Source organism: Geotrypetes seraphini, chromosome 11 (genome assembly GCF_902459505.1).
Source record: "Geotrypetes seraphini chromosome 11, aGeoSer1.1, whole genome shotgun sequence".
NCBI lineage: Eukaryota > Metazoa > Chordata > Amphibia > Gymnophiona > Dermophiidae > Geotrypetes > Geotrypetes seraphini.
In genome coordinates, this window is record NC_047094.1 from 67,113,371 (window position 1) to 67,139,251 (window position 25,881).

Consider the following 25,881-nt stretch of genomic DNA (forward strand, 5'->3'; position numbering starts at 1 on the left):
CCTGTCTACTTTTTCTATGCCCTTCAGGATCTTGAAGGTTTCTATCATGTCTCCTCTAAGTCTCCGCTTCTCCAGGGAGAACAGCCCCAACTTTATCAGTCTGTCAGTATATGAGAGGTTTTTCATACCCTTTACTAGCTTAGTTGCTCTTCTTTGTACTCCCTCAAGTACTGCCATATCCTTCTTGAGGTGCGGCGACCAGTATTGGACACAGTACTCCAGATGCGGGTGCACCATTGCACAATACAGTGGCAGGATGACTTCCTTCGTCCTGGTTGTGATACCCTTCTTAATGATACCCAACATTTTGTTTGCTTTCCTTGAGGCTGCGGCGCACTGCGCCGACGCCTTCAATGTTGTGTCCATCATCACTCCCAGGTCTCTTTCCAGTTTACTTACCCCTAGCGGTGATCCCCCCATTTTGTAAGTGGACATCGGGTTCTTTTTCCCTACATGCATGACCTTGCATTTCCCTATGTTGAAGCTCATTTGCCACATTTTGGCCCACTCTTCCAGTGTCGTCAAATCCTTTTGGAGATCTTTGCAGTCTTCCGTGGTTTTAACCCTGCTGTATAGTTTGGTGTCATCCGCAAATTTAATGACCTCACATTTTGTTCCTGCCTCCAGGTCGTTAGTAAATATATTGAACAGGAGTGGTCCCAGTACCGACCCCTGCGGAACTCCGCTCGTGACCCATTGCCAGTCTGAGTAATGGCCCTTTACTCCAACCCTCTGTTTCCTGTCTGCCAGCCAGTTTTTGATCCATCGGTGGACCTCCCCTTGCACCCCGTGGTTCCATAGCTTCTTAAGCAGTCTTTCGTGTGGTACCTTGTCGAAGGCTTTTTGAAAGTCAAGGTAAATGATGTCTATGGATTCCCCTTTATCCACCTGGCTGTTTACTCCCTCAAAGAAGTACAATAAGTTTGTGAGGCATGACCTACCCTTGCAGAAGCCATGCTGACTTGACTTTAGCTGCCCATTTTTATCGATGTGCTCACAGATGCTGTCCTTAATCAGTGCTTCCATCATCTTTCCCGGGACCGAGGTCAAGCTCACCGGCCTGTAGGGGGAGAGGGAAAGAGGTGGCAAACTGTAGGTAAACACAGTGAAAAGGGAAATTGAGGACTGGATAGTAAGAATTTAATCTAGACCGATGCAGAATATAAATTGAGAAGGAGGACGAGGGAAGGGAGAGGAGAGTGAAATGCCAGATGATTGGGGTGGGGTGTGGAGAGGGAAGGGAAGGGAAGAAAATTATAAAGTGAAATGCCAGACCAAGAGGGTGTGTTAGAGGAAAGGGGAAGAGAGAGATTCCAGATCATTGGGGGAGGGGAGGGAAGAAGATGGATGCCAGACTAATGGGGGTGGAGGGAGAGATGGAAGGGGAGGCAGACAGTTTCTGGAAGGGGCATAGAAGGTGAAAAGATACCATATAGAAGAAGCAGAGAGAGGGCAAATGGTGGATGGAAGGAAGAGAGTGACAAGAAGAACATAGATTCAGATATCAACCCATTCCCATTGCTGGGACTCGGGTTTAACGCTCACTCCCTCCTGTGCTGTCCTCTAACCGCTCAGTCCCACTCCCGATAAACGAATAAAATAAAATAATTAAAAAAAAAAAACACACACACACAAAAAAAAAACAAAAAACAGACACCCTTTTACACCCTGCTCCTGCACACTGCCTCTACCTGACTCCGTGCTGTTGCCAAGTCTCTCCCCACTTAGCAAACCGTTTCACACACGATCCAAACAAGCCCTGCCTCTCAGCTCAAAAGGCTCCCCAAGTTCCACCATGAAGCCTCCCTTCTGGCTCCTTTTCCTCCTTCTCTGCCCTTCTCTTAAGATCACCCTCTGTCTGATACCCCCCTCCCCCAATCTACAAGACTCCCCAAATGTCACTATTACCTACCCCGATCTCAAAATTCCCACGCTGATGCGCACCAGAAGTCACTCTCACAAACAAAAACCCCGCAAAGCCAACCTCGCCTCTTTAAAACCTGTGCCCTCCGCCAACCTTCCCAACCACGCCCCAGATTCTCTAACCCCAGTCCCATTACTCTACTGCAACGCCAGATCCGTATGCAACAAGACCCAAATTGTGAAAGACCTTCTTGCGGATTCTGATCCTGGATTCTTCTGCATCATAGAGTCCTGGATCACCAAAGACGATCTCTTTACACAAAACGAGCTATGCCCCCAGGGCTACCAAGGCCTCTTTTCTCCTAGATTAAACCGAAAAGGAGGTGGCCTGGCACTCCTCTACAAATCTTTCTTTGATGTTCAGCTTCTCGAAAAAGGCAGTCATCGCTCACTTGAATACATGTTAGCCTCAGTCAACGATGAGCTCCATCCTCACCCACTGGGTATCTTATCATTATATCGCCCGCCCACCCCCTGGAGCAATTCCTCCGAGCTTGTCTACGAGACCATATCTAACGCGTTCCTTAAATTCCAAAGACTCCTGATCATCGGAGATATCAACCTCCACCTCGATGACTCCACCAGCAAGGATGCATCTGATTTCAATAATTTCCTCACCTCCCTTGGCTTCTCTCCCCCCGCCTCCTCTCCAACCCACGACAGAGGCCACACACTAGACATCATCAGCTTCCTCGATCTCACGGATTACAAAACTTCGACCAATGACATCCGTTGGGACCATGTCCCCTGGTCCGACCACTTCTTAGGTACCTTCTCCCTCCCCATCTTCATGTCACACCTTGGAACCTCATCCCATACCCCTAAGTCCATTACTTTCCGCAAGAAAATTTCAAGTGATCAGTTCTGGTTCAAATTTCTCGACAATCTCTCATCCAAGCCTAAGCCTCCAGATTCTGTAACCAACTGGCACAACTGGATTACTCTTTCAGAATCCACCTACCACTCTCTTGCCCCGCCCTCCACCAAAACCGTCACCTACACCCGTAAGGCCCCCTGGTACCTCCCACACCACAGGGTACTAAAACAAAAATGTCGATCCCTGGAACGCATCTGGAAAAAATCTAAATCCTCCACAGACAAACAAATCTGGAGAGTCAACATTAAATTTTACAACAACGCACTCAAAAGCGCTAGGAAAAACTTTTATGGGGACAAGATCTCCAGATCAAACAACCAGAACAGCATGCTGTTCAATATCTGGCGCTCCCTAATCCCCAACACCAACCCTTCCTTACTCCCCTCCTCCCCATCAGCCGACCTACTAGCAAACTTCTTCAATGGAAAGGTCACCACCTTAAGAAGCTCCTTCCCTCCTTCAGTCTCCTACAATTCTCTAGTGTTCGCCACCCCCAATCCTACTCCAAATGTCATCACCCCTGTCCCAGTCAACAGATCCTGGACTGCCTTTGAGCAAGTATCCGAATCGCAGGTCCTCAAGCTCTGCCAGAAATTGAAATCCTGTAACTGCACCTTGGATCCATTTCCATCCTATCTATTTGAGAAAATACCCACACAGGCCATCTCATCACTCACCAAACTCATAAACTCTGCTCTACTATCGGGCCTCTTCTCACCTGAAATGGGACACATTGCATTGACCCCCCTACTGAAGAAAGCTGACCTAGATCCCTCCATCCCATCCAATTATCGCCCTATAGCGAACATCCCGCTCCTAACCAAATTGCTTGAATCTATTGTCTCCTCCCAACTCTCAGCCTACCTGGAAAGATTCTCTATCCTCCTACCCTATCAATATGGCTTCAGACCTAACTTCAGTACTGAAACCCTCCTGGCCTCCCTAATCTCGAAGATCCAACAACTCCACTCTCACAAAAAATATGCCGTTCTACTCCAATTCGACCTCTCTGCAGCCTTTGACGTTGTCCATCATGACATTCTAATCTTCCTACTCTCCGAGATAGGCATCAGCTCCACGGTCCTTGACTGGTTCTCGAATTTCTTACGTTCTCGCTCTTACATCGTCACCAAGAATGGTACCTCATCCTCCCCGTGGAAACCGACATGTGGAGTTCCACAAGGCTCCCCCCTATCCCCTATCCTCTTCAACATTTATATGTCCTCCCTGAACCTCCTCCACCTTTCCCCCCTAGAAATACTTTACACTTACGCTGACGATATCCTGATCCTCCTCGAGACCAACGCAAACCTCACCAATCTCGCAGCAAATATCTCTTCATGCATAACCAAACTTCAATCCTGGGCTCTTGCTGTACAAATGAAACTGAATGAGTCCAAAACCAAACTACTTTGGCTTGGCCCTAAACTTGATCATTTACCCACTTCCATCCCACTGCCCACAGGCTCCTCTCTACAACTAGAGTTCTCTAGCAAAGTTCTGGGCATCACCATAGATTCCTCGCTATCCTTCAACGACCACCTCAACTCCCTGATAAAAACATGCTTTCACAGCCTTCACATGCTGAGGAAAGTGAGGTCCTGCTTCCACCAAAAACACTTTGCCGTGCTCGTACAGTCCATCATCCTCTCCAGATTGGACTACTGTAATTCCATTTACCTTAGCTTAACAAAGAAAAGCCTCCACAGACTCCAACTAATCCAGAACACCGCGGCCAAACTTATCTTCTCCAAAAGCAAATTTGACCATGTCTCTCCGCTCCTGTCCAAGCTGCACTGGCTTCCTGTCATCTCCAGGGTCCATTTTAAATGTGCCTGCTTAACCTTCAAGATGCTCCACGGCATCCTTCCACCTCTTATTCCTCTATCCTGGAATTCCTTAAATCCATTCTCCACCAGATCCACGCAAAAATTAAAACTATCCTTCCCCTCCTCAAAGGGTATCTCCCTCGTCGGTAAACTCGGGTCCTCCCTCCACTTCAGAATCGCTCAGCTCTGGAATAGTCTCCCTTCCCCTCTCCGCAACTTGAGCCCCCTTCTACCATTCCGTAAGCTTCTGAAGACTTGGCTCTTCTCCAAAACGTAACCCGTCCCCTCCCTATTATTATCACACCTAATCTCTCTCCTACTTACTTCTATAAATCCACTGGAATTCCGTTGCTTCCCTAACCATGTAAACCGTGTCGAGCTCCACCTGTGGAGATGATGCGGTATATAAACCCAAGATTTAGTTTAGTTTAGTTTAGTTTAGGAAAGCAGAAACCAGAGAAGACATGGTAGAAAAAAATTCTATTTAATTTTTTGCTTTATGATAAAGTAGTATTGTAGCTGTGTTGATAAATATTTATAAAGAGAAAATGGAAATAAGGTGAACCTTTTATTGGACTAATTATAATACATTTTTGACTAATTTAGAGACCAAAACCCCCTTCCTCAGGTCAGAACAGAATACCATAACAGCAGTATACTTTACTGACATGAAAAAAGAGGTTTGGTCTCTGAAAGTTAATTTAAAAATGCATTAGTCCAATAAAATGATATTATCTTATTATCTATTTTTGTTTTAATTCTCCCCCCCCCCCCTTTTTGGCTTCCTTTTATGAAGCCGCATTAGGCTTTTTTTATCACCAGCCACGGCAATATTAGCTTCAACGCTCACAGAAATTCTATGAGTGCTAGAGCTTTTACTGCCATGGCTGGCGATTTAAAAAAAGGCCTAATACGGCTTCATAATAGAGGGGGGGGGGGTTATGAAGCCACATTAGGGTTTTGTATCACCAACCACAGTGGTAAAAGCTCTGATGCTTATAGAATTCATATGAGCGTCAGCGATTTTACAGCCGTGGCCTGCAATAAAAAACCCTAACGCAGCTTCATAAAAAAGAGGGGGGGGGGGTTATTTGTTAATTTGTAAAGTGATGATAGCTATTTCTCTGGGTTTTTTTTTAATTTACATCTGCTCTCTATATCTATATAGGGGATATGCATCATTGTTTCTGTGGTGTTACATTGTATGCAGAGTCCAGCTTCTTTGTGGTTCAGTTTAACTTTTGTCTACGTATTTCTATTTTATCTGCCTTTTTACAAAACCATAGAGTGCTTTTTAGCGCTGGCCGTGGCAGTAACAGCTTCAATGCTTATAGGAATTCTGTGAGTGTCTTTTTTTTCTCTCTCTTTCTCTTTCTTTTTTTTCTTTCTCTTTTTCTCTTTCTCTTTTTTCCTCTTTCACTTTCCTTTTCTCTTTCTTTCTTTTTTCCTCTCGTTTTTCTTTTTCTCTCTTTTCCTCTTTTTCTTCCTTATTCTCTTTCTCTCTTTTCTCTCTCTTTCTTTTTCTTTCTGTTTGTTTGTTTTTCTTTCTCTTTCTCTCTTTTTCTCTTTTCTCTCTCTTTTTCTGTTTCTTTTTCTTTCTCTTTTACTTTCTCGTTCCCTTTCTTTCTCATAAGAACATAAGAATTTCCATCTCCGGATCATACCCTGGGTCCATCAAGTCCGGTGATCCGCACACGTGGAGGCCCCGCCAGGTCTACCCTGGCATAGTTTTAGTCCCCATATCACTATATGCTTCTCAAGGGAGATGTGCATCTAGTTTACCCTTACCCATATCACTCTATGCCACTCTTAAGGAGATGTAAGTTTAATAGAAATAAGAATTTCTTCCTTATTTCAACTAGCGACCTTTATAAGAAGCTTCTTAGGCCCTCAGCGTCACCACTCAGAACTCAAACTTATCAGCGTTCTGAGCTTTACGTGACAAATCGTCACTGGGTCTAATTTTTCATTTTAGCTTTCATCAAGAGCTTCAAATACTTATGATTTTCTATAACTTATAATTTTATTTTATTTTATTTCACTTAGCTTATATGTTGTTGTCTCTATTTAGAGATGTCTTATATCAAGCAGAGTGTCATAGCCGACATGTTTCGCGGGAACTGCTTTATCAAGGCACCACCCCTAAAAGAAATTAAGACAAATTTTCAATATCTACTCTTGTATAGAAGACAGATATCTAACCCTTCTAGATACACCAGACCTGTGTAAAATATCGTCTCTTACCTCTTTTACTATTGACCTCCTCAAATGATTTACAGAGGAGCCGGCAGCGTTCTTCCATTTTAATACATCGGGCCGGCTCTGAACCTTGGGGCATGAAGCGAGTCAGCTAAAATGGAGAGTGATAGACCAGATAAATGTTGGGAGGGAGGGAAGGTTAAATGTAAATGTGGAAGAATGTTTGAATTATAAGGAGCAACGTTGGATCTATACGTTGAATACAGTTATTCCACACGGGCTAAATTTAGAACTGGAGTGGATATCTTTGGTCTGATTTGTAAATTTAAATGGGGAGGGATCCTTTAAAGTTTTCTAATAAAGTTTTCTAATATTGTAAGGGGCCGTCCTCTGACGTCAGGCTCTCACGTCATCAAGTGGGCTTGGCCTCAGAGCCGGCCCGATGTATTAAAATGGAAGAACGCTGCCGGCTCCTCTGTAAATCATTTGAGGAGGTCGATAGTAAAAGAGGTAAGAGAGACAATATTTTACACAGGTCTGGTGTATCTAGAAGGGTTAGATATCTCAGTCGTCTATACAAGAGTAGATATTGAAAGTTTGTCTTAATTTCTTTCAAGGGGTGGTGCCTTGATAAAGCGGTTCCCGCAAAACATGTCGGCTATGACACCCTGCTTGATATAAGACATCTCTAAATAGAAACAACAACATATAAGCTAAGTGAAATAAAATAAAATTATAAGTTATAGAAAATCATAAGTATTTGAAGCTCTTGATGAAAGCTAAAATGAAAAATTAGACCCAGTGACGATTTGTCACGTAAAGCTCAAAACGGTGATAAGTTTGAGTTCTGAGTGGTGACGCTGAGGGCCTAAGAAGTTTCTTATAAAGGTCGCTAGTTGAAATAAGGAAGAAGTTCTTATTTCTATTAAACTTATGTTTATGAAATAGCCACCTGAAGTCTTATATGCTATAAATATATGACTCTTAAGGAGATGTACATCTAGTTTACCCTTAAATCCTAGAACGGTGGATTCTGCAATTACTTCCTCTGGGAGAGCATGTCCACCATTCGCTGCGTGAAACAGAACTTCCTGATATTTGTCCTGGACCTGTCCCCCCTCATCTTCAGTCTATGTTCTCTTGTCCGTGTCACATCGGACATTGTAAATAACAGCTTTCCCTGCTCCATTTTGTCGAATCCTTTCAGTATTTTGAAAGTCTCAATCAGATCCCCTCGCACTCTCCTCTTCTCAAGGGAGAACAACCCCGGTCTCCTAAGTCGTTCCTTGTAGTCCAGGTTCTCCATACCTTTCACTAGTTTCGTTGCTCGTCTCTGCACCCTCTCTAGCAGTTTTATATCCTTCTTTAGGTATATGCTCGATGCAGTATTCCAGGTGCAGTCTGACCATGGCTCTGTAGAGCGGTATTATAACTTTATCTGATCTACTCGTAATTCCCTTCTTTATCATGCCTAGCATTCTATTTGCTTTCTTCGCCGCCGCCGCACATTGCGCCAGTGGTTTCAGGGTCCTATCTATCAGTACACCCAGGTCCTTTTCCTGTTCGGTCTTTCCCAGAGTTACACCTGACATACTATACTTGTGATCTTTATTTTTTCTGCCTAAATGCATCACTTTGCATTTTTCCACATTAAAATTCATCTGCCATTTATCTGCCCACTTCTCTAATTGATTCAAGTCGCTCTGGAGTTCCTCGCTGTCTTTCTGCGATCTGATTGCCCGGCATAGCTTTGTGTCGTCTGCAAACTTGATGATTTCACTGGATGTTCCTTTTTCCAGGTCATTTATGAAAATATTAAATAAGATGGGTCCAAGTACCAAGCCCTGGGCTAGTCACTTTTTCCCATTCTGAGAACTTCCCATTTATGCCCACTCTCTGTTTTCTGTTCTCTAGCCATTTGCCTATCCATCTTAGTATATCTCCCTCTATTCCATAGCCTTGTAATTTCCTGAGAAGTCTTACATGTGGAACCTTGTTGAACGCTTTCTGAAAGTCCAAGTATACAATATCCACCGGTTCTCCACTATCAATTTGTCTGTTCACTGTCTCAAAAAAATTGAAGTAGGTTCATCAAACATGATTTTCCTTTCCTGAACCCATGCTGACTGGCTCTCATCAGGTCGTGTGTGTCTAGGTGCTGGACTATGCTATATTTGATCAGCGCCTCAACCATCTTTCCAGGGACAGACGTGAGACTCGCAGGTCTGTAGTTGCCTGGCATTCCTCTCGATCCTTTTTTAAATATCCTTTTTTAAATTTCGCTATCTTCCAGTTGTCCGGTATCTGTCCTGTTTTGATTGACAGGTTGGCAAGTTTTTGCAATAGTTCTCCGATTTCAAATTTCAGTTCTTTTAGGACTCTCAGATGAATTCCGTCCGGTCCAGGAGATTTATCACTTAAGTTTATCGATCTGGTGGTAAATCTGATTCAAGTCTACTTCTACTGTGGTGAGGCTGTCCTGTACGACTCCCTTGAACACTTTCACTGTGTCAGGTATTGTTGCGGTGTCTTCCTTTGTAAAGACAGACGCAAAGAAGGAATTCAGTCTGTCTGCAATTTGTTTGTCATCCTTGACGCACCCTTTTCCTCCCAGGTCGTCTAGCGGTCCCACCGCTTCCTGTTTGGGTTTTTTCCCTTTTATGTATCTAAAAAAGGGCTTGAAATTTTTGGCCTCTCATGCTATTTTCTCCTCATAGACCTTTTTGGCAACCCTCACCGCCTTGTGACATTTTTTTCTGATCATCTCTGTTTGTTCCAAGCTTCGGATGTTTATGTGCATTTCCACGTCTTAAAGGAGTCCTTCTTTTCATTTATGGCTTCCTTTACCTCTTTGGTAAGCCATGCTGGCTCTCTTTTGCCTTTGGATTTCTTTACTTTGGACATCCGCGGAATGTAGAGGCTTTGTGCTTCCGTGATAGTATTTTTCATTAGGGACCAAGCCTGTTCCACCGTTATGACTTTGCCCATCTTTTTCTTGATCCGTTTTTTCACCATGGCTGTCATGCTGTTGTATCTTCTCTTTTTAAAGTTTAAAGTCGTGGTTGAGGTTTTGGTACCTTTCCCTTTCCCGACTTCAAATTTGAAGTTGATCATGTTGTGATCGCTCGTCCCCAGCGGGACCGTGACTTCTACTTCCTTTGCCGGACCCGTAATGCCATTTAGGACCAAGTCCAAGGTGACGTTTCCTCTCGTCGGCTCTCCTACCATCTGTTCCAGGAATCAGTCCCCTAGCACTTGCAAGAACTGTGCCTCCTTGCTACAGTTGGAGGTTCCCAAGTCCCAGTCTATCCCTGGGAAATTGAAATCCCCCAAGATTATGATATTACCTGTCTTACATTCTTGTTTAATTTCTTCTATCACTTCCGAGTCTGTCTCTTCCCTCTGTCCCGGCAGTCGGTAGTAAAGGCCAATCTTTATGTCAGCATTGTTGTGTCTGGGAATCCTGATCCAGAGGGATTCCAGCTTCTCTTTCTCTTCCGCCATAGTCTCTCTCACGGATTCTAATCCTTCCCGAACATATAGGGTAATACCTCCACCTTTCTGCCCCACTCTATCTTTTCTGTATAGTTTATATCCCTGTTGTTTTCGTCATTCCACCATGTTTCTGTTATGCCAATGATTTCCAGTTTGTCGTTTTTTGCTATTGCTTCTAACTCTCCCTTTTTATTTCCAAAACTTCTAGCATTCATATACATACATTTGAGTTCCCTTTTTGTTACCTTCTTGGACTTTTTAAGCTTAGCAGTATCTACTGTTTCTTCCACGGTATCCTTTTCTGCGGCTGTGTTGTCTTCCTCATTGGCTTTGTGGTCAACCCCTCCTGTGTCTGAGTAGTTGTCCGTAATTCCTTCTACGGGGCATCCTGTCGCCTGGGCCATCAACTGGTGGTCGACTGTCGGCTTTCCCTTGTCCTTTAGTTTAAGGCCTTCTCTATGGCCCTCTTCATGTTGCCTGCCAGTACTCTTACTCCTTCTCTCTCTCTCTCTCTCGTATGTGTGTGTGTGTGTGTATCTATCTATCTATCTATCTATATTAGCAGCACTCTTTCCATCCCCTCCCCCAAACCCAAGGCCAGCAGCACCTCTCCCTCTCCTGACCCCAAGAGCCAACAGTACCTTTCCCTCACCTTCCCTCCCAGTTCCAGCAGCACCCAGCCCTCTTCTGTCCCCCAGGGTCAGCAGCACAGCCTCTCTCCCAATTCAGAAGCATCCTTCTGTCTCATCTTCTTCCCCCCCCTCCCCATCACCGGGACTAGAATCCATCTCTTTTCTATCTCCAGACACAGCAACACCCCTTTCTATCCTCCAATCGACCCTTTCCTTCTGCCTCCGAACTGGCACCACGTTGATAAAGTTCCCCCGAATTAGGTCTATCTGACTGAAACGCTCAAATGAGGGAGAGCATTGGGAAAGCATTATTAAGCTTCCAGCACTGAAGGTGGAAATCACCATTAAAAATAAGTGTTGATAAATGGTTTAATATATGCAATACCTCTTTCATACAACATTTTCACATTCACAAAGGTGGTAGAGTAGCAGCAAGTAGTAAGCATTAGTTCATATTGTAAGGCAGTGGACTCAAACCCTTTGCAGGGCCATATTTTGGATTTGTAGGTACTTGGAGGGCCTCAGAAAAAATAGTTCATGTCTTATTAAAGAAATGACAATTCTGCATAAGGTAAAACTCTTTATCCCAGGACAAGCAGGCAGCATATTCTTTACGCATGGGTGACGTCACCGACGGAGCCCTCGATACGGACCTTTTTGACTAGAAAGTTCTAGTTGGCCGCACCGCGCGTGCGCGAGTGCCTTCCCGCCCGACGGAGGAGTGCGTGGTCCCCAGTTTCTTCGTTTCCGCGGAGCGAAGACGACGTGTGTTTTTCAACGGTCGTTGAAATTCTCTTTTTGCCTTCCCGCTCGCGTATATTTTTCGTTTTATTCACCTTCGGGTGCTTTTTTCTTTTTGGTTTCAAAAAAAAAAATAAAAAAAAATAATACTTTATTTCTTCTTTTTTCGTTCCTGCCCCGGCGGGGCCTGTTGTCACTATCCAGGCCTCCGGGTTTGATTTTGCGGAGGCCGTGTTCCCATTCATGCCCCCGCAGCCGGGTTTTAAGAAGTGCCAGCGGTGTGCACGCCCGATCTCCCTCACTGACCCACACAATTGGTGTTTGCAGTGTTTGGGGCCTGAGCATCGGGCGGACTCCTGCACCCGCTGTGCCACTCTTAAAAAACGCACTTTGAAGAATCGTCAAATCCAGCAGAATATACTTTTCGGCACCGGCCCTGCAATGGACTCGACTTCTTCATCTGCGGCACCGTCAAAATCGGCACCGGCCACTTCGACACCACCTGATCCGTCATCGGCGCCACCGGCGCCAGGTAAGCCGGCTAAGAAGCCTTCCACCCTTGAGCGCCCTCCCACCTCGGTGGCGACACCGGTCCTTTCGGCTCCACGCTGACCCAAAAAACGCTCCGCCCCGATATCGGTGAGTGCCTCGTCATCGGCCTCCTCATCGCCGGGGCGTAGAGAGGCACCCATGGAACCAAAACAGAAAAAAGTGGTTCCCCTGGATGACCGCATCGCGGCCATCCTCCAAGACAAGTTGCATGAACAACTGCAACAGCAACTTCAGCAGCTCTTGCCCTCCATCTTGGCACCGCTGCTCTCGGTACCAGACCGGCCCGAGCCCCGCACCGTCCAACCGGTATCCACTCCATCGATACCTTTGGACTCGTCCATGCCTATTCTCTCGGCGTCACATCTCCATATTCATTCCGAGAGTCACGCCTTGGCGACGGTCGATCCTCCTCGGGACCGGACAGGGCACCGGTCTCCCCGTGACCCTGACCGGCACCGTTCTTCCCGGGACCGAGACAGACACAGGTCTTCATCCCCCGGTACCGTCTCGGTACGCTCGGGCAAGTCTCTGTCTAAGACTCACCATACCGAGCCTTCCACTCCGGTATCTCGGCACGCGCACACTGATGTCAGAGACCCGGACCTATGGGAAGAATCCCCTCCCGGTACCGAGGAGGACGCATCGTCGTCGGACGAGGAGCCTTCGGCCCCCGATACCACATCTAAGCCTGAGCAATCTTCTTTTTCTAAATTCCTCAGAGAGTTGTCGGCGGCTCTGTCTCTCCCTCTAGAGTCTGACTCTAAGAAATCACAAGCTTTTCTGGAGGCATTAGATTTTGATCAACCTCCCAAAGAGTTCCTAAAGTTGCCCGTACATGACATCTTACGGGAAACTTTTTATAAAAAACTGGGAGAATCCACTTACTGTCCCTGGGGCCCCCCGTAAACTGGATAGCCTTTACAGGGTCATACCAATCCCTGGATTTGATAAACCCCAGCTGCCCCATGAATCCCTCCTGGTGGAGTCCACCTTAAAAAAGACTCAGGGCTCTAGTGTTTATGCCTCCACCCCTCCTGGCAGAGAGGGCAAAACAATGGACAAATTTGGCAAGCGACTCTATCAGAATGCAATGCTTGCCAACAGGGCAAACAACTATTCATTTCATTTTTCATTCTACTTGAAACATCTGGTCCTCCAACTCTCCGCCATGCAGAAGTACCTTCCGGTACACAAGGTCCCACTGTTCCAGCAGCAAATCTCCAGCCTGCTCCAACTGAGAAAATTTATGGTGCACTCTATATATGATTCCTTTGAGCTCACCTCCCGTGCATCTGCCATTGCTGTGGCTATGCGCCGCCTGGCCTGGCTAAGGGTCTCTGATTTGGACATCAACCATCAAGACCGACTAGCCAACGCTCCCTGTCTTGGGGATGAATTATTTGGGGAGTCCCTGGATACAACCACACAGAAACTCTCAGCCCATGAGACCAGATGGGACACTCTCATAAAACCTAAGAAAAAGGCTCCACCTGCTCGTCCTTACAGACCACAGTCCTCATATCAGCGCAGGTTCTCCGCTAGGCCGCTCAATCCACCTTCACAACAACCTAGGCGGCCCCGTCCGCACCAGCACACCCAGGCTCGTGCCCAGTCCAATCAACCTGCCAAGCCTCTTCCTCCTGCCAAGCCATCTCAGCCCTTTTGACTCTTCTCTCCAGGGCATAGCCAGTCTCTCGCCTTCATTGCCTCTTCCTCAACCAATCGGAGGCAGGCTCCACATCTTCCTCAGCCGTTGGGAGGTCATCACATCGGACCAGTGGGTCCTCAACATCATCCGCCACGGCTACTCTCTCAACTTCCAGACTCTTCCACCAGAAAATCCTCCCGTAGAGTCTGCTTCTCATTCAACCCAAACCCCCCTCCTCCTGAGGGAGGTCCAATCTCTCCTTCTTCTAAATGCCATCGAAGAAGTACCTCCGGAACAAAGAGGTCGGGGATTCTACTCCCGCTACTTCCTGGTTCCCAAGAAGACAGGAGACCTCCGTCCCATTCTCGATCTCAGGGATCTCAACAAGTGTCTAGTCAAGGAGAAATTCAGAATGCTCTCCCTTGCCACGCTTTACCCTCTTCTCTCTCAGCACGACTGGCTATGTTCCCTGGACCTCAAAGAGGCCTACACTCACATCCCAATCAATCCGACTTCACGTCGCTACCTGCGATTCCAGGTGCACCACCGCCACTATCAGTACAAAGTGCTGCCTTTTGGCCTCGCTTCATCACCCAGGGTGTTCACCAAATGCCTCATTGTGGTGGCGGCCTTCCTCAGGTCTCACAACCTCCAGGTGTTTCCCTACTTGGACGATTGGTTAGTGAAAGCACCTACGTCTCCACTTGTGCTGCAAGCCACTCATCATACCATCTCTCTCCTCCATCTCCTGGGGTTCGAGATCAACAACCCCAAGTCGCATCTGCTTCCCTCACAGCGCCTTCAGTTCATTGGAGCAGTTCTCGACACCACACTAATGAGGGCGTTTCTTCCCTCCGACCGTCAACAGACTCTGCTCCACCTTTGTCGTCAGGTGCTCCTTCATCACTCCATTCCTGCCAGACAGATGATGGTCCTCCTGGGCCACATGGCCTCGACGGTACATGTGCTTCCCCTAGCGCGACTCCACCTCAGGACACCTCAATGGACTCTGGCCAACCAGTGGTCCCAGACCTCGAATCTTCTTTCTCATCCCATCTCAGTGACATCGTCTCTTCAGCGATCTCTACAATGGTGGTTGAACTCCTCAAATCTTTCCAGGGGCCTTCTTTTTCATCTGCCCCCTCATTCCATGATCATCACCACGGATGCCTCCCCTTATGCATGGGGAGCTCACCTGGGAGATCTACGCACCCAGGGTCTTTGGACCCCGCAGGAGCGTCTACATCACATCAATTTCCTATAACTCAGAGCCATGTTCTACGCTCTCAAGGCCTTCCAGCACCTTCTCTGCCCTCAGGTTCTTCTCCTGTGCACAGACAATCAAGTCGCCATGTACTACATAAACAAGCAAGGCGGCACAGGGTCTCGCCTCCTTTGTCAGGAGGCTCTCCGCATTTGGACCTGGGCCACGGCCCGCAATCTCTTCCTCAAGGCTGTCTATATCCAGGGCGAACAAAACTCCCTGGCCGACAATCTCAGCCGCATCCTTCAACCTCACGAATGGACTCTAGATCCTCCCACGCTCCACTCCATCTTCGCTCGCTGGGGCACTCCGCAGGTGGACCTCTTTGCAGCTCCTCACAACCATCAGCTGCCCCAGTTCTGTTCCAGACTCTTCTCCCCCATCGCCTGACCCCGGACGCATTCCTGCTCGATTGGACGGATCGGTTCCTCTATGCTTTTCCTCCTCTACCTCTGATGTTGCAGACGTTATCCAAACTCCGCAGGGACAGGGCCACCATGATTCTCATCGCTCCTCGGTGGCCTCGCCAACACTGGTTTTCTCTCCTGCTTCAGCTCAGCGTCAGGGAGCCCATTCCTCTTCCTGTGTTTCCTACTCTACTTACGCAACAGCGTCAGTCTCTGCTGCATCCCAATCTGTCTTCGCTCCACCTGACAGCTTGGTTTCTCTCGGGCTGACCTCTCCAGGAAATCTATCTCAGCCTGTCCGTCTCATTTTGGACGCCTCCAGGAAACCGGCCACCCTCCAATGTTACCATCAGAAGTGGACCAGGTTCTCCTCTTGGTGCCTCCGTCATCATCACGATCCCACCTCTTTAGCGGTGGAAACTGTACTGGACTATTTGCTTTCTCTGTCCAATGCGGGCCTCAAGTCTACCTCAATCAGAGTCCACCTAAGTGCCATCACTGCGTTTCATGAGCCTATCCTCGGAAAACCTCTCACGGCTCATCCACTGGTTTCCCGATTCATGAGAGGCCTCTTCAATGTCAAACCACCTCTAAAGCCTCCTCCGGTCGTCTGGGACCTGAATGTGGTTTTATCAGCCCTCATGAAACCTCCTTTTGAGCCTCTTGCCACAACTTCGCTCAAACTTCTAACATGGAAGGTGCTTTTCCTCATTGCCATCACCTCTGCCAGGAGGGTTAGTGAGATGCATGCACTGGTCGCCGATCCACCGTTCACTGTTTTTCACCATGACAAGGTGGTTCTGCGTACCCATCCAAAATTCCTTCCCAAGGTAGTCTCGGCTTTTCACCTCAACCAGTCCATTGTGTTGCCTGTCTTTTTCCAGAAACCTCATTCACATCCTGGGGAACAGGCATTACACAGTCTTGATTGCAAGCGTGCCCTGGCCTACTATCTTGATCGTACAAGGGCTCACCGCTTGTCCCCTCAGCTCTTCCTGACCTTCGACCCTAATCGTCTAGGTCGCCCGGTCTCTAAACGGACGCTATCCAACTGGCTTGCAGCCTGCATCGCGTTCTGTTATGCTCGGGCCGGTCTGTCACTGGACGGTGCTGTCACTGCCCACAGGGTGAGAGCTATGGCCGCTTCTGTTGCTTTCCTCCGCTCCACTCCCATTGAGGAAATCTGCAGAGCTGCCACCTGGTCCTCAGTTTACACATTCACTACTCACTACTGTCTGGATACTTTCTCCAGACGGGATGGGCACTTCGGCCAATCTGTACTTCAGAATTTATTTTCCTAATGGCCAACCATCCCTCCTCCCTCTTTGTTAGCTTGGAGGTCACCCAAGTAAAGAATATGCTGCCTGCTTGTCCTGGGATAAAGCACAGTTACTTACCGTAACAGGTGTTATCCAGGGACAGCAGGCAGATATTCTTACGTCCCACCCTCCTCCCCGGGTTGGCTTCTTAGCTGGCTTATCTTAACTGGGGACCACGCACTCCTCCGTCGGGCGGGAAGGCACTCGCGCACGCGCGGTGCGGCCAACTAGAACTTTCTAGTCAAAAAGGTCCGTACCGAGGGCTCCGTCGGTGACGTCACCCATGCGTAAAGAATATCTGCCTGCTGTCCCTGGATAACACCTGTTACGGTAAGTAACTGTGCTTTATAGTTTATAAATCTTTCCTTTTGGCTAAGTCTTAATAATAATATTGTCATTTATAGCTAAAGAGACATATGATCAAGAAACTGTTTTATTTTACTTTTGTGATTATGATAAACATACTGAGGGCCTCAAAATAGTACCTGGTGGGCTGCATGTGGCCCCTGGGTATATAAGTTTGAGACCACTGTTGTAAGTGGAGGATGGAAGTGTGTATAGATGATTAAAGCCACATTTTCAGGATGGGGACCTAGAATAACATACAGGTTATAAGAGGTCTTATGATCTGAGTCTGTCCAGCTCTATGATATGCACTCCTCCTAGTTTCATATTAAGACTGTGGGATAGTTTTGAAAATATTAGTGAGGTAATTATATACAATATAATTTTGAAGAGGAATAATTCTAAAATTTGCAATTTTATTGCATTAATGTTGAATGTTGCAAGTTAAGGTGTATATCAATCCTACATTTGCCTAATATCTTTATGATCGATACCATTCTGATGTTTTTTTTCTTTTTTACCACTATGGGTAGCTTCTATATATCCAGTTTTTTATTGATTGGAATGAGGATGCCCCATGTTATCATAACATCTTTTTTCTTCATGATTCTTTAAGGGTCATGCTCCCAATTCTTTTCCAGATCAATAATGTTGTAACGTTCATAACAGAGTTTCAATGAATGAGACAAACTGTATAGAAATTTTCTGCCGTTAATACTTTGCAGCCAGTTAGGAGATGCATAACCATCTCCAGCCCTTTCTTAATAGAATCTACAATCTGTCATCGCCTCTATAATCTGCTATTCTGGGTTGTAACTATCAATTGCTTATCCTTAGGTTTCAGATTATCTCTCTAATCCAGGGGTGCCCAATAGGTCGATCACGATCGATCGGTAGCTCGCCAAGGCAAAGTGAGTCGATCACCCAGGACTCACTTTGCCTTGGCGATCTATCGGACCGATCAGCCTTCCTCTCCCCGACGTCAATTCTGCCATCGGAGAGGAAGTTCTGGCCAGCCAATCGCTGCCTGGCTGGGCGGAACTTCCTCTCCGATGGCAGAATTGACATCGGGGAGAGGAATGCTGGTTGGCCTGACGCAGGGAAGCAGAGAGAGCTTGGGGCGGCAGCGGTGGCTTTGGGGCCTGTTATGCAATGGCGGCGGCTTGGGGGACAGTTCCACGATGGAAGTGGCAGTGGCTTGGGGGGAGGGCAGGGAGAAAGAAAGAAAGAAAGAAAGAGGGCAGGCAGGGAGACAGAAGGAAAGAAGAGAAACAGAAAAAAAGAAAGGGGGCATGAAGAGAGAAAAAAAGAAAGGGGGGCAGGGAGAGAGGAAGAAAAAGTTGGGGGAGGGAATGAGGTCTGGAGGAGAGGAAGTATGCAGGCTGAAAGAAGGGAAGAAAGATTGGATGCACAGTCAGAAGAAGAAAGTGCAACCAGAGACTCGTGAAATCACCAGACAAGGTAGGAAAAATGATTTTATTTTAAATTTAGTGATCAAAATGTGTCTAAATTTATATCTGCTGTCTATATTTTACAATATGGTCCCCTTTTACTAAACCGCAATAGCGGTTTTTAGCGCAGGGAGCCTATGAGCGTCGAAAGAAGCGCAGGGCATTCAGCGCAGCTCCCTGCACTAAAAACTGCTATTGTGGTTTAGTAAAAAGGGAGGGGGTATATTTGTCTAATTTTGTATGGTTGTTACTGAGGTGACAGTGCATAGAGTCATCTGCTTTGACCTCTTTGAAAAAACCCCGGAATAGGAATGATAATTAACATTTTCTATGCGTACAGTGTGCTTTGTGTTTTTTTAAATTTTATTGTTGGTAGATCATTTTGACTTGGTCATTTTAAAAGTAGCTCGCGAGTCAAAAAAGTGTGGGCACCCCTGCTCTAACCATTCATGCATCTGGTTTTGATTAACAAATAGTTCCTAGAGCAATACTTTGTATTTCCTGTTGTACTTATTCATTTGAAGCTCGTTTTTTCTTGTTTGTTGATATTATTCCTTGAAGAGGTTGGTTTATTTTTTGTATGTGTGTGTGTGTGTGTGTGTGTCTTCCATAGTAAACTTTGTTGTTTCTTTCCCTATTAGTACCAGTGAGGTAATTTAAATTTGCAGATGACACTAAACTATTTAAAGTAGTTAAAATGCATGCAGACTGTGACAAATTGGAAGATTGGTCGACCAAAAGGCAGATGAAATTTAATGTTGGCAAATGCAAAGTAATGCACATAGGGAAAAATAATCCAAATCATAGTTACCTGATGGCTAGGTTCCATCTTAGGGGTCAGCACCCAAGGAAAAGATCTAGGTGTCATTGTAGACCAGGGCTGCCCAAGTCCAGTCCTTGAGATCTACTGGTAGGCCAGGTTTTCAGGATATCCGCAATGAATATGCAAGAGAGAGATTTGCCTGCACTGCCTTCTTGGTATGCAAATCTCTCTCATGCATGTTCATTGTAGATATCCTGAAAACCTGGCCTGCCAGTAGATCTCGAGGACTGGACTTGGGCAGCCCTGTTGTAGACAATGTGTTCCTTCAGACAATACAGAAACCTTCCATCCAATGTGCAGCAGCGACTGAAAAAGCAAACAGGATGTTAGGAATTATTAGGAAGAGGATGATAAATAAGACCAAGAATATTATAATGCATCTGCATCCTTTCATGGTGCAACCTCTTCTTGAGTATTTCATTCAGTTCTGGTCACCATATCTCAAAAAAGATATAGTAGAATTAGAAAAGATTCAAAGAAGAGCAACCAAAATGATAAAGCTTTGAAAAGAGACAGCCAAGGGGAGATATGATTGAGGTCCACAGAATCCTGAGTGGTGTAGAATGGGTAAAAGTGAACTGATTTTTTTTTTTAACTCTTTCAAAAAGTACAAAAACTAAGGGACACTCAATGAAGCTAAATGGAAATATCTTTAAAACAAACCCATTCAAAGAATAGTAAAACTGTGGAATCCTTGCTGGAGGAGTGGTAACAGTAGTTAGTGTAGCTACTCTCAAAATAATCACCCCTAGCACCAGTGTTAGGTTTTGAAACTCGACCCCTCAGGTTGCCATTATAATCATGAGGTCAGCAGTAGAAACTGAATCCTACTTACAGCTTCTTTTCTTTCCTTCTTTTTCAGCATTTCTGGGTTTGTGGAGCTGGCAAGTTTCTGCAGTATCTGTTGTCCCCATACCAAAGATTGCAGCGGTGGGAGAGAATGTTCTGTTGTCTGTCGATGGTGTCTCTGGAGATATTGAGGGATTCAACTGGTACAAAGGGGAGAGCATAAATACAAATCAGATGTTGCGTTATAACCCATTTAGAACACCTCCTGATACAGTTTTTTCTCCTTATGAGGGTCGGGTGAGGGGATTTCCAAACGGTTCCATGGAGATCTCAGGAGTTAATATAAAAGACAATGGCAGTTACATTGTGCAAATTCAAGCAAAGAAACAAGAAGTAGCCACAGTAACCATAACAGTCTACGGTGAGTGATTTTAAAACATTTTTCTCTCCCAGCTAGAGATGTGCATTTCCTAGAAATTTTTTATTTCAAGAAAAGAAATAAAAAAATATACATAAGATGGGAAAGTTAGAACTAATACTTGCGTAGCAGTACAGTGAATGATGCACATGTACATTTATTGGATTGAACAGTTATGAAGCAATTTGATGCACAACATTATTCATATCACTACTAGAAAAAAATGAGAAGGCAGAAATATACTTATGACAATAACTATCCTAACCTAGGGCTTATTTTACACATTCTGTTAAAGATACAAAGAGCACTATGTTGAGCTGTTTAAGACATTCCTTGGAGTATTAATATATTTAACTTTGTAAAAGGTATGGTTACCATATTAGTTAAATTAAAAAAAAACTCGGATCCGATGACGATCTGACACGTAAAGCTTAGAGCAATGAGATATATCGAGCTCTAAGAGGTGCCACTGAGGATTCTGATAAAGTGGATATAACTTTACAAAGGGGTTGTGGACAAAATAGCTGAAAATCTGGCAGCTATTTTGATGATTAATTGTTTAAAATGTTTGCAGCATTATTTGCATTCAGGTACAACATGTTTTTTGCCCAAAGAGTTTATAGTCTAAATGGGTGCATTCAGACTGGTGTAAGAGTATTAAGCAACCTAGGTGAACTTTCAACCTTGTGTCTCTCTCAGTTACCTTTTAGGGCCATAGGTGTCCTCTCTTCAGCCTCCACCCTCTGATTTTTTTTAAATAACCTGTTTAATTATAATAGAGGCCTCAAGTTTGGTTGCATAAATGTGAGCCAGTGAGGGCCACTGGGGATTGTCACAACTTGTAATCTGCACCCCTATGCTAAGCCTACAGTGTCTTGCTGAGAGGCTGGCAAGGTTGGTTTTTCTGGAGTTCCGTGGCCTGAGCATCTCTGTTCTCTTGCCGGAAAAAGGGCAAGAGAAAAGGAATGGTGAAAGTCCAAGTCCTGACAGTTAGCCAAGTACCGCTGATGAAGCAAAGTACCTTGGAGTGTTACAGAATGTTGACTGGACCCACGTTGGTTGTCTCTTCTGATCAAGTGCAACATGCGCAATATGCACAAGTGAGCGGCGCTAGTGGCAGCGGGATCTCGTTGAGTCCCAAGAATAGAACGGTTCCCCTGCAGCTTGTAAGGATCCTACTGGATTGAAAGCAGCAATGTGGAAGCCTGGGGGGGAATTTAGACTTCTTTATCACTGTCTGGGAATCTCTCCCTGATAGTTTTCTTCCCCATAGCAAGGTTTGTTGGCAAGGGTGTCCACTCCACAGATATTGTATCCAGCTGAAACTGTGAGTGAGACATGTGGGGAGAAAGACACTTCTGAAAGTTCTGCAGGTGTGAAAAATAAGAAACCAGCTGTTATAACCTTAGAGATACTTTGGGAGGCTATATAGGACGTAATTCCTCTTTTTTGAGAAGAGTGGATAAAATGGAAGGTGAAATGAAAAATGTTTCTGAACAAATTGCTTCTCATTCCCAGAGCTCAGTTCAGCAATTGAGAAAGTAACAACTTTGGAGCAGAAAGTGGAGGAGGTACAGAATCTGGGCGTAGCTTTGGTGAAAGATAAGACCATAACCCAACGAAAGAATGAATATTTGGAAAGTCAGTTAAGAAGGAATAATTTGAGATTTTTTAATTTTTCCCAAGTCCGCTTTAAAATCAGCAGTGGACTTGGTGAGACAATATTTAAAGGAGATCCTTAAGAAACTGGATGAAGCCCTTCCACCGATTGTGAAAGCTCAGTATGTTTCTGGGAAAGAAACAGGCGGGGCTGGGACCTCGGGGAGACCAGATCCGATGGTGAACTTAACTGACTTTCTGAAATCATCTTTTGAAACAGTTACCCAGACACTGACTCTAAGGGCTCCTTTTACAAAGGTGCGCTAAGCGTTTTAGCGCACGCTACCTGAAAATCTACCTCATGTTCAAAAGGAGGCGGTAGCGGCTAGTGCACGTGACAATTTAACGCGTGCTATTCCGCTTGTTAAGGCCCTAACGCGCCTTTGTAAAAGGAGCCCTAATTGTAACATTTGCTCTGGAGCTGAATCACAATAATTTTTTACATTTATATTTCGGTAATATTAATAGGTAGTTTATGGAATCAAATATTCTGATTTTTCCTTATTTATCTAGAGAGACACAAAAGAGGTGCGAATCATTCTTGGCCTATAGACTAAGGGCTCCTTTTCCTAAGGTGCGCTATGCATTTTAGCGCACGCTAACGTGTGCATGTTAGTCTGTAGATGCGTTAGCGGTTAGCGCACGCTAAACGCGCTAAAACGCATAGTGCACCTTAGTAAAACAGGGTAAGAGTGAATGCTTTGGGGCCAGTTTTCTATTGAACTTTCCTTGTATTTGTATTATTTCTTGAGGGTTTACCTTTTACTTTTTTTTATACCCAAAACATCTATTGGATTTTCTTGTAGCTAAAGAGGAGATTATGGTGACTGTATGACTCTCCAATTGGAAGGGAATACCGTGATCAGGCTGAGACAATGATGTGAGGGAAGCTTCCAGGGAAAGTATTTTGGGCTCCTTTTACTAAGCTGCGTTAGCAGTTTTAGCGTGCGCTTAGCGCATGCTAAATTGCCGCGCGTGCTAAAAACACTATCACAGCTTAGTAAAAGGAGCCCTTTGTTTTTTTTCCTTATTATTTCTATGTATCTTTGATCTTATTTCTGACAAATTATGGACTGTTTTAGGATGATGTTTTCCTGATATTTTTATTTTTATTTTTTATATGTTACTGAAATTTCATTATCGTAGATATATTGAAATGATTGTAAATTTGAAATGTTAGAAAAAAAATGTAATAATTTAACTAAAGAAAGACTGTAGGCCTGTTTTACAAAGCCACGGTAGCAGCTGCAGCACAGTAACGTCCCCAAAGCCTATAGGGGCTGTTGCCGAGTGGCAGTCGCTAGTGCGGCTTTGTAAAACAGGCCCTGTATTTTAGCTCCAAGAAAAATAGCCACCATATCCAACTCATTAAACAATTAATCTGTGGAATTTCTTGTCAAATTATCCACCCATGCCATGCCACCTAACACAAAAGGCACTTCAACCACAGCAGAACCAGGTTTGATTTCCACTGTGGCTCTTTGTGACTTTGGACAGGACACTTAACCCTCCATTGCCCCAGATATAAAACTTGGATTGAAAGTTCACTAATGACAGAGGAAGTACCTGTATATAATATATAGTCAAAACTATTTATTGGTCAAAAGCACAGCCAAATACAACAGAAACAACAAACATTACAGACCAAGATTTTCAAAATGGAAAAAATCCCCTCTCCCCCCCCCCCCCCCAAAAATAAAACCCCATAAAATTGGGCAATGAGTAGTACGAGAACAAGTACAGCATATAATACAATTGAAACAGAATGCACACTTAGATATTCAATACATGACTACGAACATACCCAGCCAAGGAAGCTCAAAAAGGCTCCCAAGTAATTTGTAATTTACGTGCTTGGACAAAGTCCAACTCAGAAATATCCAGACTTTCCATCTTTAGTCGATGAATCATCAAGGATCGCCATTTCCGGTAGGAGGAGTCACATCCAGCCAATTTATCAGGATAGATTTCTTCCCCAATAACAATGCACACTTCAAAAAAGCACGTAAACCTTTAGGAACAGGATAGGTCAAAGCCGATGTAGTGAAAAGTATCTTCGAGTGAGGCATGCACCGAGTATTCCAAAATTCAGTAATATGATGATGAAGTTTCCAAAAGTTAAAAATATGAGGACAAGTATAAAACATATGTCCCAAATTAGCATTCACTCCCCCACCCTTAGAATAACAAGAATCTGGTCGAAGAGCAGCACGAAAGAGAGATGTAAATACACATAAGCAATTTATATTATAATTAAAATAAAGGTATTGAGACCCACAGCTGCTTACAAGACTTCAATACAGTTTGTAGTAAATCTGCAGAAATAGGGTTACCCAAATCAGTAGTCCACCATGCACTCAAATCATAACCAGGAGCCTTCTCCAACAAATAATTTATGATGGAAACGCAGTGGAATCAACGACTGCGCTTCCAAACAATAAGCCTCTTTCAATGAATCAAAAACTGACTTAGTTAAGGTGTCAGATGGTGAGGTGTGGACATAATGTTGCAATTGTAAATAAAGAAAAACATCCTTAGGAAAAAGCCCATACTTCTTTACCAAAGTTTAATAGGGATGCAATTCTCCCGCAGAGGTAAGAACATGATGCAAATATACCAGTCCTTTATCAGACCAAGAGTCAAACAAGGATGTCTCCATCCCAGGTCGAAATTGCGGGTTACCTCTAATCATAAGCAAAGATGAACTAACTGAAAAAAGCTTCAAATATGCATAAGTCCATTGCCAAGCCTTTCAAACTGAAGAATAGACTGGGTAACGGGTCAAGACCAATTTCAAACACTGCTCAGGCGCATGCAAGAGAGCACTAACAGTATAAGGGGCAAGAAGTTCCAATTCCACCCTAGTGTAAGTGAAATAGAAGTCCCCCAATACCAATCATTCAAGTGACGTAATTGGCATGCTATAGCAAAATTAGAAATATTAAGCATCCACAAACCTCCCTTATCCCAAGGCTCAGGCGCATGCAAGAGAACACTAACAGTATAAGGAGCAAGAAGTTCCAATTCTACCCTAGTGTAAGTGAAATAGGAAGTCCCCCGATACCAATCATTCAAATGACATAATTGGCATGCTATAGCAAAATTATAAATATTAAGCAGACCCAAACCTCCCTTATCCCAAGGCAATGTAAGAACTGCATACAAAATACGAGCCCGCTTGCCCGCCCACAGAAAATGCTATATAGCCCTACAGAAATGTAAATGATGATCAATTATGGCAGCATTTGAAAAAGGTATAACCATTGTGGCACTATAATCATATTAAACAAAGCAATATACCCCATCAAAGTAAGAGGAAATGACTGCCACACACGTAACTTAGATTCCGTAGCCTGTAATAATTGCTCCAAATTAAGCAAAGACAAGCAAGACAAATTGCCAGAAAGCAATAAACCAAGATATTTAGGGCTCCTTTTATGAAGCCGCGTTAGCGGTTTTAGCGCACACAGCTTTTTAGTGCGCGCTAAACCCATGCTACACGGCTAGAAC

At 44.8% G+C, this 25,881-nt stretch overlaps 1 protein-coding gene across 3 annotated transcripts in view; it reads left to right on the forward strand.

Annotated features, from left to right (window-relative positions):
- Window positions 1-25,881, forward strand: part of LOC117369258 (carcinoembryonic antigen-related cell adhesion molecule 1-like) — a 117,025-nt gene that overhangs the window by 43,231 nt on the left and 47,913 nt on the right. For all 3 annotated transcript variants that reach the window (XM_033963548.1, XM_033963549.1, XM_033963551.1), the window contains exon 2: window positions 20,368-20,715. In XM_033963548.1, the coding sequence (XP_033819439.1) occupies window positions 20,368-20,715 (348 nt within the window). The remainder of the gene's footprint in view (window positions 1-20,367; window positions 20,716-25,881) is intronic.